A 19,139-nucleotide genomic window follows, 5' to 3' on the forward strand; every position below is an offset into this window, starting at 1 on the left:
GACTGGTTGTGTTCATACACAAAGCGATATATCGGAGAAAGGAAAAATGAAAACATGCTTACAAAAAAGTTGCCTCAAAAATATCAGTAGCAGTATCCACAAGAGAAAAGTCGTAAAGAAGACATTTAATTTTCTGTGCGAAAATAGCGAAAATGAAACACAAAATTTTGCACAATATGGCTGACAAATATGTTGATCTTGTGACAGCCGCTCGATATTGCACAGTAAATTAAGATACATAGCCCTTTATGCACAATAATATTGAGATACCTAGATTACACAATCATGATAAGAAACGTATTTCACAACAGCGGTACATGTATTACCACTTTGAGGACTCTTGTCGCTAAATAAAGTTACTGAAAGCGTAATTTAATTAAATTAAAGTAAATAAGGACTGATTTGTGGCATGGGGTTAATTACATAGTACGCATGCTCAGTTATTAATTTCGTAATACGAAAGCGAGAGCAGGATTTGAGTTTCTCACGGCAATGAGCTCGAAAATGGCTGTCTTCTGGGTTGTAGAGCCGTGTAATCTGGTAGAAGGAATTTACCGACGTCTACCAGACTACATGGCGCTACAATCCAGGAGACAGCCATCTTTGACAGTGGCAGTATTTGTAACGTGAAACGCATGGCTTCGTTTCAAAGGACCATGCTGACAAGTTATTTTCTCTTATATTCTACTTGTTTATATATTATTTGATATAATTCCACATCATGTTTAAAAACGTGTTTATGTATGAAGTGCGTCGTGTTATTTTTGCAACTGCCTAAAAAATAGGTGACATGTTGTGGACTCAAGTAGATGTGTACAGTCTGCATCCGTAGGTTCTGAATAATTTAGCTCTAGAAAGCGAACAAGCATTCTTCTTGTTTTCGCTTGTGTCCAGCGGGAAGACAAATTGTCTGATGCCTGTAGTAAACAACATGTCACCTCAGTCATTCATCCAACAGACATTGAACCAATGAACGCTTCCTGTGGGAGGGTTCGAGAAAACCTGTGAAAGTTTCGGAATGCAATAGAACGGAAAACGTCATTACAGCTGAATGTTTCCTGTTTGTCGTCGTTATTTTCAGAGCATACGTCTGGGAATTAACAGGAGAAAACACGCTTATTTTCATTTCTATTACTATATTCTTTTACATAAAATTATTTTTATTAGGCCCAATACTGTTAACTACCCCACATTTAATAATACATCCTTAATTACCATCAGTCTTACCAAATGGAAAACAAAGCTTTGATAGCCATTGGTTAACCTCATGAATTAAGCCCTTTAGAGGCTGATAGTCACTCAGCTGGCCAGGAGATTTCCCTCGTTTTACAGGACCGAACTTCTATTACAATGATAACGTCATTCAGTTCACAGCCTCTTGCATTACGATCAGTTTCAATTCCTCTGTAGACGTACGTGTTTATGTATCGGTATTTATGCGTATATGTGACGTATCGAAAGTGCTGAAGGATTATTTTCATGTTTTGTGGGTTTCTTCTTTCCTTCCTATATAATGTTTAACTCGGCCACAACCACTTCATTTTATATTATTTAAAATTCATTATGCACAACCAACATGCTATGTGGTCTGAATTACTGACGGACATTTTGCATGAGAAACAAAAAGTATGCAATTAAATATAATTATTTTCTTTCCAGGAAAGTGTCAAAAGTTTGTAACACAGTTGCAAAGTTGCATCTACATCACGCCACATAACATAGGCTGGCCTGCGTAATGTCAGACCTCTTCGATTCGTTGTTATTTTTAATAACTGTTCTATTTACAGTGCTTATATGCTTATTACTGTCACTCCTAATGTGTTTTGATAGTGAGACCAAACATTCAATTACGTCGTTCCTTTGTTCTTAAGCACCGCATTGATGGGCACGTGTCAAGTTGTGTTGCCATTCTGACCAAGTTTCATACGCATTGACGCAGTCATTTGTTTTCATCATCGAACACCGTACGCAATGCTACGTCTAAGCTTCTGTATTCTCTCACGTGGGCACTGACTTCATATTGGGCGACGAAGACGCACAATACGGAAGTAGTACAAGATTCTTCTCTCTTCCTTCTGATTGTAAAACTTCATAAAGAAAGGAGGAATTTAATAATCACTTGACACAGTGTTTATTGTTATTTTGTTTATTAAATTCATGTTACTGGATGCATATTTTTCTTGAAAACGCATAAGTATGTGACGTACTTATTTGTGATATACCACGCCAATATTGTGAACTGATATAAATACTGTTCTAATTCTATAAAACATACATTTTAGAAATTCAAGACATGGTCAAAGAACGTAAGTTTTGTATAACATATGGATAAATTGTCGATCTCTGAATAAAAACGACAGTACATCATCTCCGTCCACATGATATGCCTACAATAATTATTTTGTAAACGTGACAAGGACAAGATAAAATTATAGAATTTGCTTATTTCTTTAAAGAAAAGTGGGAAGAATAATGGAATAGCCAGCAATCCTGCGCTGCATACGTCAGGTCCCGAATTCAAATCTCGGCACTGAAACCGGCTGTCCTGACTAAAGATTCACGTGGTTTTCCTTGCAAATTTCGGGACAGTGCCTTAACGTTTGTCACAGTGCCTTCATCACTTATCATTTCCAGTTCATTTTTCATTAAACGTGAAACTGGTAAACCATTCACATCGTTAGCAATATCAAAATTTAGAAACATGAAATTTACGTTCCCTTAAAATGTATATAACAAAACATTCCTGTCCTAATTTTGAAAACGAACCTATTATAAGTGATATATCAGGTTCTCATGGTGGTAAATGTGAAGATGTCTCCTTGGATGTAAAGTCTCGTAGAAATTGACCGAAGTTTCATAAGTGATCGCTGTCTTCATAATGGCATCCTGATCGATGCTAGTTGTGAACTGAAGTTTTTGTCAACAGGATCATTTTCAGCATAAATAATTCTAAGTGCACAGTTATTTATCTTTTCGCAGGCCACAGTCACATTTTCCAGAATAATCAACTATTGACTTTGTCGCGAAGCGAAAGTGTGGCTCCTGTGGAAGTGACTCGTAGGCTGACTCTGAGACACGTGCAAAGCGACTTCAAGACGAATGCCCTCAGCACCAGGAACCTTGTCTACTGCGACGACGATGTCAACTCAATGCTCAGTTCCTTGTGTTGCGTGTTCATGGTCGCCCAGGCGTTCGCGTTGTGTCCTGTCAGAGGAATTACAGGACGTCGGGCTGAAGACCTCTCGTTCGTATTATTCACTTACTGATACTACTAACATTAACAATTATCCACTTCTACGCCTAGTATAATAGCCGATGCAAAAAGAAATTTAACAAATTTCTGACACTGGCGACTCTGGTAGCAAGAGAGCTAGGTAGATTTTGAAGGCACATGGGTAGAGAAACAATGAGTTTGTTTTCTGTGAGTATCCGTAGATTTTATTCGAATCTGATGTATTGGCACTGCTACATATTATAGTCTTCCCTGGACCAGAAAGGAGTCTGTTTTCTTATGTTATTAATTCTCCACACTCTGCCATATTAGACACATAAGTTGGTAGTAAGGATTAAGTCAATAAACCAAAAATACCTTACAGAATACAAAAGAAACTCTAATACAAATTTCTGCACTCAGTTATTTAATATGCGCGTGTCTTAACCAATTTTTCCCGCAGATTCACATGGCGAAGTATTCGAGTGTTCTACACCATTGTCGTGATTCTGGCTTTGGTTGTCTCTCTTGGATTCTCCTTTACATGGTTTCTCATCGTAGGTTTCACATTTACGACTTCAGGTAAGTGATTTCAAATATTGTAAATATTAATATAATTATAAAGAATTGTTACTCGAGTGTAATATTTCGCAGGTTCTTAATTATTCTTCAGCTGTTAACGATTAGTTCTATTGGCCAGTTCCCATTCGAATATGCTTCTAAAATTGTGAATCCGTTAGACATTTGGAAGGAAGCCTTGGACGGGTAGGTAATCAGCTTTTCGCTAGGCCTCTACCTACGCAGGACAGCAAAGAAAACGCATTTACGTTAATTGGCTGTATTATTAATTAAAACGTAAACTTGCAACGTATGAGTGGGACTAGACAAAAATGAGTCAGGGCCCATAATACTTTCCTTTAGGGTTATATGTCTCCGTCGCCAGCCATGTTGATGGATTTACTAGAGTTCCTACGTTCAGGATAAATGCCCACCAAGGGATCGAGGAGTGACTAGCAGAATACTCAATGGCTCCCTTACCACAAATTACAAAAGAATACATTTTAATAAAAATACAAATTAAACCGAACCATGGTAATATATTTGCGCATGAATATAAGAATCCCCAGCAGCCAGATCAATTAAATATGTATTTGTCGTCGTGTTTATGTTAAATTCGAAAGATAAAAATTGAAACTTAAGAACACTAGATCAATTGTACCAACGAGCTTCCAATTATCCACACCGATTCACTCAGTAAACGATCACTAGCAGACTTTCACATATTCGATGACAAGAAATGGGTAGCTTTACATCTCGTACATTGTAATAACACAAATTAAGGGCATTTTAGAATAAGGGATGCAAAGAATATTTTGACCTAAATGCTAAGAACTTAAAAATATTATGAAGAAAATTACGCAACGAAGATATTCATAATTTATCTTCTCCAATAGGTATATTATTGTGACCCTCATATCAATGAAGATAAAAGGGAAGGAATTTGTAGCCTGAATGGGTGAGATTGGGAAGGCGTAGAAATTATATTCATCAAGTCTGAAAGAAAATTTCTCTAAGGAGACTACGTGTAAATTGGAGATTAATATTAAAGTGTTGTAGTAAAAACAGATTTAAACAGTTTACTTCTGCAACGTCAAGTTATTCGCACTAATTTTTAAAGTATATTTGATACAATTTCCACAGGAGCGATAATGTTCTACGTCACTGGACTTACATGCTGTGTATTATTTCTGAAGCTTGCTACAAAGTGGCCAGAAGTGGCAATGCTGTGGCAACAAACAGAACACAACCAAATTCGCTACGGATACCCGACCAACTTACGCTTGAAGATTAGAGCAATGACAGCTGTTATATTAACGCTAGCCTTAGGTGGGTAAGAAATATATGTTTTACCAGTGCTACTATTTAATTATAAGTCCTTTTTTGTTGCAAATACAGTAAACCCTTGTTAAACACACTGCGTAAGCACACAAAAATAAATTGAGCAATATTTTACTAAAGGAAAATTGAATACACCCTCAGTTTGCGAAACGTCCTCTGATATTGTAGACTCAACACACGTATAATTTTAATCTTCCTCATTCATACATACGTAATTTACAGCAAACTATAAAAGTTTAATGTTGTTTACTTTTCCGTTTGTGAATGGTTTTTTATGTTTCTGCACAATTTAACTACCACCTAAAACGCAGCCCAATAACAATCACGTACCGCGGTACAGAAATAAAATCAGAAGTTGATCCATCCTCATGTAAGTGTCTCTCCCGACCCGAACCCCCCCACCCGCATATGCGCGCTTGTGTCCAAAATATGTACATGTCTAATTATCAATGTCGATAATACACAAACTAACCCCAGCGCTGGAAAAGGGTTTATTGTGTTTTTATTATTCATTTTGTAAACAAATTTCAAGCCGAAAGCTTAAAACAGTGTTCATAAGAGACTTAATCGGACCCTATCATAAGTCAGATGAACCCAATTTGTCTCTTCCAACGTGTTAAGATTCGTATTAATATTATATACTCGCCTGGGTTCTCAAAGTTATCTCTTTCTCACAGGTTTCGTGATCGAAAGTCCGTAAGATTCAATTCTAAAGGGTTCTGACGATGGTGGATTACACTTAAAATTATTCACTACCTGGACTTTTCCCATCGTCCTTATTTAAAAGAAGAAACCACGACGTTTCGGAAACTGGCTCTGTTTCCGTCTTTATGCGAGAAGTACCTACTCAGTTGGGTCCGCTAAGCACAGGGGTACACTAAGCAGCGACAGCTGAACAATTATTGCCATAAATATGTAAAGTTTCAGAATATGTCAAGGAAAACTTTCACTAGGTCACAGGTCATGGCGTAGTGTTTAATGGATCTTATAGCCCACTGCAATCGATTTATGTTTAATAAACTGTTGTGTATACAGGACCTATAAAATCATAAATTATTAAGCTTTATGATGGTTTAAAGCAGGGTGGTCCAACTTCTTTCCTCGCTTGGGCCAGAAAAGTTTTCCTGTTGGATCCAAGGGCCAAGAAACCCCTCCTGTCGCTATTTTAGCATTGTCGTTATCTTTTCTAATACTTATTCAGAAATGACATATTACCATTGCATACGCTGAAACACAAATTTTATTTAAACGTACACAAACTACTCCAGAATTGTATATTATTTTAAATTTGCTCCTGCAAAAGCTTGTATCTCTCACAATTTTTAGCTGGAAAACTTACACAAATTATTAGTACTCCGCTACTTTAACAGCTTGTATCTGATACAAGAACAATTTGTCAATGGCTTTGGTGAGAACACTGAGTAGAATGTTCTTTTACCAGTGATGGAACATCAACTTCGAAAAAAATGGGTTTGTACTAACTTTCGCGGGCCAGATTACAAGTGGTCGCGGGCCGGATCTGGCCAGCGGGCTGCCAGTTGAACCACGGTGGTGTAAAATATGTGCGGGCCAATAACCCTTAGTTCTGGCATTAAAAACATGTTGACGAGTTTTCCACGTGCAAGAGGGAAAAGGTTAAACAGCCGGCGAGGTAATAAATCATCGGGCTCCATAAAGGAGGGTAATTTCTTGATCACGTGAGCGAGTCTCAGGGCAAGTAGAGCGCGTTTGTTGATGTGATTTTGTCTGTCTTGTTACTTAAACTCTGTTGGGAAATCATATGACAAAATTTTTTGTGAGGGACAACTATATGTCGAGATGAATACGTGTTGATACTTAGTGTGTGTGTGTTGCAGTTTTACTTACTTTTTCTGAATTAAATCGATGATTTTAGGATGTTATTCTGACTACTCTGACGCAGTTTATAAAATGTCCTGACTTGTACCAAGTTTTTTCTTAAATTTAATCGTCACAGAACTTCGGTGTGACCTGTACTCATAAGTGGTAATAAAATATTTAAGTTTCATAATGTTTATTTAGATTGTGGTATTCTGGGTTGTCATATACATAGTTACAGATTTTACAAAGAAACCTACTGCCACCATGCTCAGGATAGAACACCAAAATCCAATTTTTCACGGCCGTGGAAAGCTAAAATTTTACTGAACTGCCATAATTATTTTATCACACATTGAAAGTGAAATATAAAGCTCAAATTCATTACATTTATTTTGTATAATTACTAGCAATCAGCATAAGATGCAGGAAGTGTGTTTAACCTATTTATAAATTTATATTCCACAAATGTCAGCAACTTTCTCGAATTGGTAAGATGAATGGGATTATTAGTGTTCTCAGTGAACAGTGAACTGTCATAACAATATAGTTATAAATAACAATGTTGAGAGCATATTGCTACTTATTTTTCTTATTTCCAGTCGAATACGTGTTATCAAATGCAAACAGAATGTACATCGCTTCGCAGTGCTCTACTGGAACTTTCGACCTGGTGCGACGTTATATTATGGTGACGCACAGACACGTATTTGGGGTAATCGGGTACACAACTTTCATGGCTTTATTCACTTCGATCGTCAGCGTAATTTCATCATTTTACTGGAGCTACGCTGACATGTTCATAATGCTGGTCAGCATTGCACTGGCGAGCAGATTTCGCCTACTCAACTACCATCTGAAAGAAGTCAGGGGAAAGGTAGGTAATTCACCTAATCAAATGGTGATATTTTTAGGCTACTCAACTATCATCTCAAACAGGGCAAAGGAACAGAAAGTCATATTTCATTTGCTCTTTTTTAATATGTACCGACTAATAAACTACTATCTGACGCAGATCAGACGAAAAGGTAAGTGGTAATTCGTCAGCTCGCATACTTTAATAGGTTACTTACACTCAGCTACCATCTTAAACAGGTTAAAGGAATAATAAGTGATAAATCGCTTACTCAGTTGTCCACAGACTCAGCTGCTCAACTGTCTTGTGAGACTGATCAAAGGAAGATAAGTAATAATTCATTTTCAGATTTCTTAATACATTACCACTTAAGATAGCTTATAAAATAAGTCAAGAAACGTATGACAGGTCAATTTTCTAGTGCTGAACTAACTGTAATATGTAGTGAGCTCACAGGTTTCGAAATTACTCTTCTAACTGTTCTTATCAGGAAGTTCGTAGGTCTTTATATGTCTTTCAAATCAGTGATGAAAGCAGTTAAGTTCCTCAGAAAAGTCAGTGAGTGTCTATCAGATGACAACCCAGCTGTTTTTAGTTGTGTGAATAGTTCATATAGGCTACACGTCTTTTGTTGAAAGTTCATCTGAAAATTATTTTCTTGTTCAATCCCAGGCCTTTTGGAATGTAATGTAACCACCCTCTTCTACTGGAACGAAGGGTGGTTTTAGATAAAACACTTTTTCATATTTGTATCTTTCGTTGCCTTCTTCTTCTTATATAAATTACATTCTTGGTCATTTCTGTCTTACAAATGATTTTAAGCTAATTCAGAGACGCTGTATGACTTCTCTGATGGAAACGAGCTCTAAGGTCAATCGCGAGACACCACAAAAATGCAGAAATAAAAATTTTAGTCAAAGTGTACTCTGACTGTAAGGCGTAAGATCTTTAGCGTTACCGCCTTCTTGCGTCAATAACATTTGGCTGCGGTCCGTTACAAAAATTAGATCAGTACTAACCTGGGCATTAAAAAGCAACGTTATTTCTTCCTTGGTATGTGTGTATTTTTAGATCTAATTACAGTATTTTGTGTTGCAGAGAGATAAAGATAGATGCATTTTAGTGGAGTTATATTTAACTACTGGAAAAGGCCGTTTCAAAACCGATATACAATCCTTATAATTACAGGTAATGCCAGAATGTTTCTGGAGATCAGCACGAGAGGACTATAATGCCTTATCGCACTTGACGTCATCTGTTGACTCCTGTGTCTCTAGCATTGTCCTGCTCTGCTTCGCAACAAACCTTTTCTTCATCTGTCAACAACTCCTCAACAGCATAAAGTGAGCGAATTTTAAAGAAGTGTTTGAAATATGTCACCTTAAGAACACACTGAATATAGACTGATTCTGATTTCGATTAATCGTTAAAGATAATATTGTTTGGAGGTATGACAAAATAATCATGAAATATGTGTGAGTGCACAGATTATTTCCATCTAATCTACCTGCTTCTAGACGTAATAAGTCCAACGCTCCTCAAGTTTCCTGGCTGCTAGAAGGAAAGAATTTCGGTTTTGTCTCATATCACTTCCAATCTTACACTTTCCATAACTGGCGTTTGTTTCAGACGGATTTTCGTTAAATCTGTTGTCCCAGATATTCTGACCGATCTAATTCTTACTCTCAACACGTGTTACATTCAATAACTTCCCAGAGCACACTACACTCGCCTCCCAATCATCAATCTTTAGGCTTGCATTCACACTGAAATGCCAATCTTCTGTAAATTTTACACAACTTCTGCAAAGCTCCATAGGATAGATGTAGCAATCATGTGCAGAATTTTCTTAACAGTTTGAAGGCATTTAATGTGGAATAACTGGAATGATTTTAGAAAGATGTTCTAATAAATCTAAGTATTATACCAAAGTTTAATAATTTAAATGTATTTACCGACACAAAATTTAGTCGAATCTCTCCATATTAACACTGCAGGCACGTTTACATTCATTTTTATCAGATTCCGTAGTCGGTGAAAGGTAAATAAAAGAGATTGTTATAAAACCACGCCAATCGTTATCATTTTAGGAGCGACTGTTTCATATTAATTTTAATTATGCTCAGATTTTTCACTAACAAAGACTTTTGAGGTCCCACAACCGTCCTAATTTCGAGCTACTTTTAGTGGCGGAAGACTTTCTTCGTGTCGCGTAACATTAGTTCATGAATAACTGATGTACTAGTTGCAACCTCGTCTGTTAGTAACGAACAGTCATAAAAAAACATTCTAAATTATTCTCTGAACACCGCCCTGATGATGGAGCCAGCAAACATCGGTAAACTTCTACCGGACAAAACGGCGCTACAACCCAGCAACGTTAGATGAACAGGTGGTAAAATCATGGTTTTAGAGAGGTAACGACAAGGTTGGCAACTGAAAAAGGCTCGTTGACCATCGCTTGTCACAGTACAAGACAACTTACTTCAGAAAGAACTACTAACAAGTTCCTGAACAAATGTGAATATGTAGCTTCAATATATGAATGATTCTCTTTTTCAGCCGTTCCCTTAACACAATACAAATAGTGTATTTTTACGTGTCCTTCGGTTACCTGTTGCTAAGGACCATCGCCATGGCTCTGTACGCAGCCAGTATTTATGACGAAAGTCGAGTTGCTAAAGAAGTTCTCTACGCAGTTCCTGCTCACAGCTATCAAGTGGAGGTAAGATATTCCACACATTTCAGGGTCTCTGTTACCAATCTGAGACAAAGGCAGCGAGTGTGAAGATTAAGTGTCTTCAGGAATCTTCCACGATATTGTCTGATGGAAGTTTACCGACGTATCGGAGGTAATTGCTGCCTCCATAATCAATTCGAATATGAAGGCAGCAAGCACCTCTGAGACGCCCAGTAAACTTCTAGCATACTACACGGTCGCACAACCCAGAAGACATCCATCTTCATACTCGCCGCCGAAAATCTTGCATAAAATGTTAATATGGAAACCAGTGACATAAAGACGTCTGTCCACTTTTACATGATATTCTTTGCAGGTTCACAGATTTCTAATTCAAGTTGCTACTGATAATGTAGCTCTTACCGGATTAAACTTTTTCCCAGTTACAAGAACTGTCCTGCTCACTGTGAGTAATGAACAACTTTTTGCAAAGCACGCTTGGTTTCTAACTCATAATCCAACGAATGATACGTTGGGAAGTCATTACTGTAGGTTCTAAGTATCAATGCAAAACAATAATGACAAATACTTGTGCTTTCCAGCTAGCTGGGACTATTGTAACATACGAAGTTGTGTTGGTGCAGTTTGGAACCACGTCTGATAGCAGTTCCTCTAACATGACAGCCCTGTGCCTCGATCTGACGACGGTGCACTACATACAGTAAATCCACAGTGTTTTCTCCAAAACAAAGCTAAGATTCTCTGAATAATAGAGTTACTTACATGTTTTATATTTATTGAATAGTCGTAATATAAAATATGAATTCATAACCACGAGGTTGCTTCGCCATATGAAGAATGATTCTATACCGCGGTTGATATAATGATTTTAGCTGACTATACGCATATAACCAAGTATAACAATCTTGACTCAACACTTATAAATCTATTTGAAACAAGCTAATCAGTACATTTTAGAGGTGCGTATTAATGTACGTAACCTATATACGCATGAATGTCTAGCTGTATGCATGTGTTTTCTGTATAACCAACTCGAGTCATAATTAAAATTCCTGCATTCATCAAACAAATTAATATATACAATTTATATGAATGTATTATGTTCATATTTAGTGCGTATATATCTGTTACGAGACGAATCAGTATCAGCAGTTAGTATGATCTCTGCTCAGTTCACGGATTTGCTATAGGATCGAAGTCCTTTTAGAAACATAATTTCATAATTTAATTTAATAAAAAAGATAGCGCATACCGCAATACACAATAAGGAGTTACTAAGTTCCATGTGTCATAAATATGAAGTGTCTGTTACAATTAGTTTTATGCAAAAAAATATTCGCCCACCGAAGAAATTCTTAATGAGTGCTCCGTTTCAACACCAAAATAAATTAAATTGCACGCAAAGAATGAACTTTCCATCATGATATTTTTATTTTGTGTTTCGTTGCTGTTTTTTAACATAAGTCGATTATGATAGTCATAGTATTTTAAGGCCAAATGTTCATTACGTCTCTATCTCTACTGACATTTAAAATAACTAAGCATTTAAAACTGTTCGTCTAAAGCTTTATGATAAACACGTCAACTTAAAGCATGTTTCCAATGTTATTTTCTTTGCTTATAACGTAACGACGACACAGTTAATTTGTAAAAAATATTATTGTCGCTATGTGTACCATATTTATATGCTGTAATCAACAGAGTGCCACAAAAGGATACCTGTATGGCTGTATAAAATTTTGCTTCCTACATTGGCACATAAAATCCAATTTAACTCTTGTACATTTATGTATTCCTGATATGTCACAGATACAAAGCTAAGTAAACATATTTGATCTATTATCAATCATTAACAATATTTCTTTCAAAATATAATGATCTCTTTTGCGTTCTGTATTTTGCATCGGCAATCTACCACGTAACACAGATGAAACATTTGAAAACCGAAATTAAAAAAATTCAAGCAATCCCAGCTACATAGGTCTACTTCTTGAAATGGTTCAGAAATTCATACAATTGATATTAATTCTTCTAATTTCCTAAATAATGAACAAAGTCCATTTAGACTTGCCGATCTCGGCTTTGTTTTTCATGACGCTGTGTGGTCGGCCTTGTTAAACGATTATCAAGGTTTTGAAGCAACATGCCCTTTCTATTTAGACTCCTTTATGTGGGGCTGTGTTAAGGAAAGTGTTTACATTCCATCACTGCTTGAAACGCTCGCTGAACTGAAGGAACACATTTCCATAACCAAGAATCATTTAATGTGGATATCCTACTAACATCTTCGCATCAATATTAAGAACTAAATGTTTACCGTGCTATTAGATTTTACCATGTGGAGCACTTGAACACAAATTGGCTTCTCATCCTTGCCAAATGCTGTTTGATTAGCTAGTATTCCTAAATTATCATTAGAGGTATAAACAATAGTAACTGGCGTCTCTTTCAAACAGCCTGTATTGAGAATAAAAATAATTAATAAAATGGCTCATAAAATTAAAAATAATTTCGCAATTATATTATTCTGTACCTAGGATCTAAGTATCAAAATACTCAGAAAGCTCTGGAATGAATTGGTAAACACACTCTTAAGATTGCTGTATTATACTGTACTAAGAAATTTAGTAACTAAGATAAATTAAATGTACTTACAGATTTGGTGATAGAACTGAAATATTTCTTCTTGAAAGTCAAACCACACTGCGCAGTTACGTACGGTTAACCGTAAAAAAGATACCAATGACGTTTGGCATAACCAGCTTCAAGCAGCTACACATGCGATGTAATGACGTATTCCTGGAAGTTGTCAGTCGCCATTAATCCTCACTCCTAGTGCAACCAATGAGAATCTACAGCCCTCTCCTAAACGTTCAGAAAGCAGGGTGTCTAGTGCTGACCTCAAATAATGGAGTGTCCACTGCTCCACACGTCTTCACGGCGGGTGTTTAAAGAATTTTTAGCGTTTTAATTTTTTACCTAAGTTTTATGGTAAAACATTCACCACCACTACTTCCCTCACCGTTTCGCCTTGCTTCAAACAAAAATACTGAATACGTAAAAATATATTATATTTTACTAGCATAATAGCCACGGTGGTCTAGCGGTTAGAACGCTGGCCTTGTAATCCTGGCGTCTCGGTTTCGATTCCCGGTGGTGCCCGAATTTATAACTTGTGTTTGGCAAGGCCATGGTCTAGGCAACACGGAGTTTTCCTCCGGGGGCTTCCCCGGTTTCTCCGTGGCATTGAAACAATTACTCCATTCACACACAGAAGAAGGCAATGGCAAACCACTTCTGGATCATCTGCCAAGAACGTATATGAACAGGTCCCAGTCCGAGAAAAGGATGGAAGGATCCTGTTCATATGGACCTGTCGTCAGACAGAACACTAAATAAATATACTAGCATACTGCAGCATCCACCATACAAGGAAAACAGTAACTGCGACTAGTAAAAACTATACAAATGATTATAAGCTTACCATATCTATAAGACTTATGAAAATATGCATACAATTTTATGGCCAGTTGAAACTGTGGTTTTAAACTCAGTTAACCGCACTAATTTCCATATTTAAATTTTCGCTATTCCCACATAAAATATTTGCTCCAAATTATCATGTCGTTGTGTATTAGATTCACTGCGTTTAAGAGTTTATGGACTGTGACTAATAATTCGGAAATGTAGAAAGGTACGTCTCTGTCTAATTTATTTGTATCAATAGAAACATTTGTATATTTGTAAAGCCATTGGATTTTAATGTTAATTGCTGTAGGTGGTCAATTTGTTAGTCTGAACGCAAGCTTAATCAAATGTTTGGACGTTGAGAACCTATATATTGATAATAATCCGTGGCGTAACAGCTCCAGAAAGCCATAGCCGACTAGCTGGCTGCTGGCCTCACGTTCACATGCCTAAGCAGAGGTGAACGATCATCCAACCAGATACAGAGTGACGTGTAGTCAGCACGATGAACTCCCAGCCATTGCTAGCTTTCCTGACCGGATTACGCTATTCATTGTAACTCCCAAATTTCCTCACGATGCTGGGTTAGAACCTATATAAAGGATCTAAATAAATATCATATCTGTTATTTAAAGCAGGCGTATTTTATTTTATATGAAATCATTAGTCATACATTTATTTTAAACAAAAAATTACCTTTCCTGTTATGCTAAAGTACTTTGTACATGTTCTTTGCAAAATATCAATTTGCAATGATGGCACTGTTCACATTCAATATCAGATAACAGGAAAGGTCAACAGCTTGTTTGCATCGACTGAAGAAATATGAGAATGATACGTAAACCATAACAAGGGAAAAGTATTCCCAAATAATTATGAGAAATCTGAGGATTTGCTGCACTTGAAATAAAATTTAATTTGAAGATGGCTGTCTTCTAGGCTCTGGTACCGTTCACACTACGCCAAGCGTCATTAGACAACCATCTTTATGCCACCTTAATAAACTCAAATCTAATTTAAAATTAAACTTGTTTAAACCCTTAAAACCGTTCTTTAAAATTCTGCTAATACTGTATAATGCATATTTTATGAATTCCACCCTTGTATTGAATGGCATTAAACTATGATGTAGGCTGCGTATAAGAAGATTACAATCCTTTAAGAATCGACTAACACTAATAGGCACTCAGGTGTAAAATAATGAAAACCAGGACAGATATTTTGTTGATGCGATAGCTCTAGAACAGCACGACATAACAAATGAATTCAATACCTAACCTACCATTTAAACAGAGTAGGGTCATATCATGTCAAAGGTTGTCTCCTGGATTTTGAGTTATAAATGGAAACATAGAAACATATTTCTTCCATCTTCAGCCTTGAAGATGGAGGATATATATATATATATATATATATATATATATATATATATATATATATATATATATATATATCCGAAAATGTTGATTCCTATCTACAAGTCCACACGATGTCACAACCCGGCCAACCACTAACGACATTAATAAAGTCTTCTCGGGCTATCAGCCGTGTTAGTTTGTGATCAATCGCCGACGTTTCGAGAACCATCTCTGCCCTCATTTTCAAGACTTTATTAATGAAAGCCGCCGTAAAAGCTTCACATCATATATAACGACATATTTACCGCTCTTATAATCACAAATTACATATGTAGTTAAACCAAATTCTAATTGTAAATGAATTTACGTATAGATACATTTCCTATATTCAACCCTTTACGTGCAAATTTCAAGTATTGCTATAGCTTCACAATGAACATCAATAGAATTAATGTAACCTTGCAGTCATCTTGAGGCACAATTCTGTATCATTAGTAGCGTATCCGGACGAGGGGCTGCTAAACTGTACCATCACCACCACATACGTCACAACCGTTCCGCCCAGCTGAAAGAAAATGAAATGATGGAGTACGCAGACATTCAATTACAGTCATTGACGGATGTAACAGTCCGCATGATGTTGGTGCGTCTAAGAGGACCACCGAGTTTCGGCTATGCAAGAAAAATGTTTGCAACCAGTCTCACAAACTTTCGTCTCGGATCTTGGTGAGGGGCGAGATTCATGCTAAAGAATATTGTGCGTTGTGATCATGAAAACACCCGTTGTCACAAGTCCCTTACGCTAAAATTCGAATCGTGCACAGCCAAACAAGACAGACAGCAGACAGTCGCTGCTGGAGTGGTGTAAATGTAAAAATAATGAGTAGTAAATCTCTAAATCTCGTGGAAATTGGCACACGGAAAACATTGGTGAACAAAATAATAACCATATCACAGGATGGGAAACGCAGGGGAAAAAATTGAAAATGAGGAAGGACTTTATAGACTACGAAGTGTCAAAACCTACCGTGAGTAGCAACGTTCTGTTGACGGTGAAGAATCTACATCCAGTAAGGGCGACTGCATCTGTGGAAATTTGAACCAGGAATCGGTGTACCTGAAATTCAGTTACAAAATCTTTTTTTCGAAGCTCCAAATGTAATCAATGTCATTGTCCTCTGTCAGCTTAAAGCTACCTAAGGGTTTTACAACAATAACGTATTATTTGCCTAGGTTTGTTAGTCTAGACAAAGTAATTTGCATTCAAGAGGTAGGAAAAGAACACAGTTATTAGGAAAGACACATTTTAGATGCAGAAAAGTGTATGTTACACTTACTGACAAGGCGTTGTGTTTCATTAAGGGATCTGTCGAGTGCAAATAAACCTACTAATTTCTCTGTTTGACATGTGTTTCGTAAAAGTTTGAACCCATGGCAGAAACTGACGTTAGACAAATTGTTGCAAGTGGAGGGGAATTATTTAAAGAACACTGTATTATTTGAAGATGGCTGTCTTCTGGGTTGTTGCGCCGTGTAGTCTGGTAAAAGTTTGCCGACGTTTCAGAGGTCGTTGCTACAGTGTGATTTTATCACGCTACATTGGTAAACAATCCAGAAGACAGCCATCTTCAGACTCACCGCCATGAAAACCTCAAATCCTATACCTTATTATTTCTTAGCAGAGACTACACACAATTTCATGTAATTAATTAACTAAGAAGATGCTTATGTTTTGTCACCAAGTTATGCTTCTTTTTAAACAAACTTATATATTGTGTAAAAACATATGCAAGAAGTTATTGCTGGTTAAGGAATTTTTGGCTGGTTCTTCAACCCAAACTTTTATTAACGTATTTCGAAGAATTGGTCACTGGAACCTAATGCAAGCCAGTTTAATCCAGTTTACATCATTTAAACCTACTTGTTCAAAATAATTTTCAACTTTTCACTTTACGAAGATTCACATTGCAATATTCTGATCATTTAAACTTTCATGATGAAGATTATGCCCTCCTCGAGGCGTCTTCCGAACGAAATCGAGCACGTGCTAGGGAGAGTGCAAAAGACGCAGCGTCGTCCAGACAGCGCATCATGAAGCACCAGGGTCAGTTCGCCTTACTTTTTGATTTGGTGTGTATCTTGCGTAAGCTTTTGCTCTATTTATAAACACATACGTAACAATCAAACGCCTACTCGTTGCCTGTGTTTTTCGTTGCAGACAATAAAGTTGTTGATTTTTAATTTTGCTTTCGTAATTTTTCCGTCGTTCGGGAACGTAACGCCAATTATAACCCTGCGCTTATGGGAAATGAAATAGCGTCTCGATTTACGAACTGTCTTCGGGAACCTAACCGTCCACGCCAGTAAGAGTGCGGATTGCCTGCACTCCGATTTCAGCTTACGTCTCTAATGTAGTCTCCTCCCTTCAGGTTTTCCAATTAAAAAGTCATCTTCATGCTACATGTCCCGCCCATCTCATCCTCCTTGAATTTATCATTCTAATAATGTTTGTTGAAATATGTAATTACGTGTAAAGGCTAAATTCCAGACAACTTAGACCAAATGTAAATCTATTCTAATTTAAAACACTTAAATAAAATGTAATAATGTTGCTTGCAGTATACGCCTGTAACTTAAGCTAATATTTCAGTAGACAGTACTTCGATTTTGTAACTTTGTGTAGGCACAGCGTATAAGAAATCTTTGGCAGCTCGGCTTTCCTCGTGTATGCTGGACGCACAAAGGGACACGGCAACTGTTCTGAACAACAGGTAGCTGAACGAAACGAAGAAGTAGACCAGCTTCACAGTTCCGACGGATTTCCTGCAGAAACGAAAAGACTCTTATGTAAGCGCGAAGAGTTTCACTCTGATATATCCAAACAAGATATATCAATCTGTTTGTCGAAAATGTCAACTCTAAGATTAAAATTCTGAATATTAATGTAATTAACTAAAGTTTATGAACTTTCCACATAGCATCTAATCGCAGGTGATCATTAATGGCAAATTTAAAGAAATTTAGGTGTATATTAATTAATTCATAGTGCTGCATCGTTATTTGACAGGAAAAATACTAAACATATTAACACCTCAGTAAGAAGAGTGGACACAGGGCCCATTTTCGAACCTGGGACCCCCAATATGAAGTGTGGTCACTAAAAACTCTAAGGTTATGTATGTATGATGTATGTATATGATGTACCTAATTTAAAAAAAACACAGCTGAAGTTAGAACATAAAATAAAAACTACTTACAGGTCAAAGTGTTCAGTGAATAACTAGCTACCTGAGAGTGTTGTAAAGCTGCTGACAGATATAGAACATGTTTGTAGCAAACGAAAGCAGTACGATGCTGGATATGCAGGAGTCGAGGTACTTCGTCAGGACTGAGAGGCTGTTGTAGTCCTCACGAACCTCTCTCCAAAATTCTTCAGGTTTAACCTAACAGAGGGTCATACTGTTTGCTAAGAATATTTTCAATATTTCCTTCACAACATATTTTGGAGCGAGTACAAAAATATTCCATATGTATGAGGCATACTGTGAGACTCTGGATGAGTAATTTAAGTGACACATTCAAGCTGAATTTCTATGGCCCTGTGTATACATAATTCTAACTTGCACTCCTTTAAAAAAAAAAAAGAAAGGTCATGTTAAATTGAAGCATTATGTATTGAAATATCACTGAAATTGCACCTTTCAGATACGAAGTTCGTAGATTCATACTATAATAAAATATGCTGAATGGCCACTGATTCTATTCTGAACCGTCAAGGAGGCGAGCTGCTAGTTTTGCTTCTCACTCAGT

At 36.8% G+C, this 19,139-nt stretch overlaps 2 protein-coding genes and 1 long non-coding RNA gene across 5 annotated transcripts in view; 1 reads left to right on the plus strand and 2 right to left on the minus strand.

Annotated features, from left to right (window-relative positions):
* The first annotated feature begins 1,845 nt into the window (after nucleotides 1-1,845).
* On the plus strand, nucleotides 1,846-13,174 carry LOC110832904 (gustatory receptor for sugar taste 64f-like). Its single transcript, XM_087348732.1, has 8 exons — nucleotides 1,846-3,244; nucleotides 3,675-3,793; nucleotides 4,913-5,098; nucleotides 7,549-7,823; nucleotides 8,991-9,145; nucleotides 10,365-10,527; nucleotides 10,859-10,948; nucleotides 11,085-13,174. The coding sequence occupies exons 1-8, from the start codon at nucleotides 3,150-3,152 to the stop codon at nucleotides 11,205-11,207; spliced, it is 1,206 nt and encodes a 401-aa protein (XP_087204858.1). The 5' UTR covers nucleotides 1,846-3,149; the 3' UTR covers nucleotides 11,208-13,174.
* LOC110832917 (uncharacterized) lies at nucleotides 7,126-13,277 on the minus strand. Its single transcript, XR_002544088.2, has 2 exons — nucleotides 13,159-13,277; nucleotides 7,126-7,802 (listed from the first exon to the last, which is right to left on the minus strand). It is a non-coding gene; the product is annotated as an uncharacterized LOC110832917 (long non-coding RNA).
* A 1,317-nt stretch (nucleotides 13,278-14,594) lies between these two features.
* Nucleotides 14,595-19,139, minus strand: part of LOC110832853 (gustatory receptor for sugar taste 64f) — a 48,045-nt gene continuing 43,500 nt past the window's right edge. For all 3 annotated transcript variants that reach the window (XM_087348737.1, XM_022070253.2, XM_022070263.2), the window contains 4 exons: nucleotides 18,618-18,772; nucleotides 17,990-18,152; nucleotides 16,357-16,446; nucleotides 14,595-15,894 (listed from right to left, as the gene is read on the minus strand). In XM_087348737.1, coding sequence (XP_087204863.1) covers nucleotides 15,778-15,894; nucleotides 16,357-16,446; nucleotides 17,990-18,152; nucleotides 18,618-18,772 — 525 coding nt within the window. In that variant the 3' untranslated portion in view covers nucleotides 14,595-15,777. The remainder of the gene's footprint in view (nucleotides 15,895-16,356; nucleotides 16,447-17,989; nucleotides 18,153-18,617; nucleotides 18,773-19,139) is intronic.

Source organism: Zootermopsis nevadensis, unplaced genomic scaffold (genome assembly GCF_977971745.1).
Source record: "Zootermopsis nevadensis isolate Lab colony 2312 unplaced genomic scaffold, Znev_1.0 Znev_ptg000013l, whole genome shotgun sequence".
Lineage (NCBI taxonomy): Eukaryota > Metazoa > Arthropoda > Insecta > Blattodea > Termopsidae > Zootermopsis > Zootermopsis nevadensis.

Coding starts and splice junctions, on each gene's coding strand:
- LOC110832904 (XM_087348732.1), top strand. CDS start 3,150: ATGCTCAGTTCCTTGTGTTGCGTGTTCATGGTCGCCCAGGCGTTCGCG. Junction 3,245..3,674: donor CGTCGGGCTGAAGACCTCTC/GTTCGTATTATT, acceptor TTTTTCCCGCAG/ATTCACATGGCGAAGTATTC. Junction 7,824..8,990: donor TGAAAGAAGTCAGGGGAAAG/GTAGGTAATTCA, acceptor TTATAATTACAG/GTAATGCCAGAATGTTTCTG.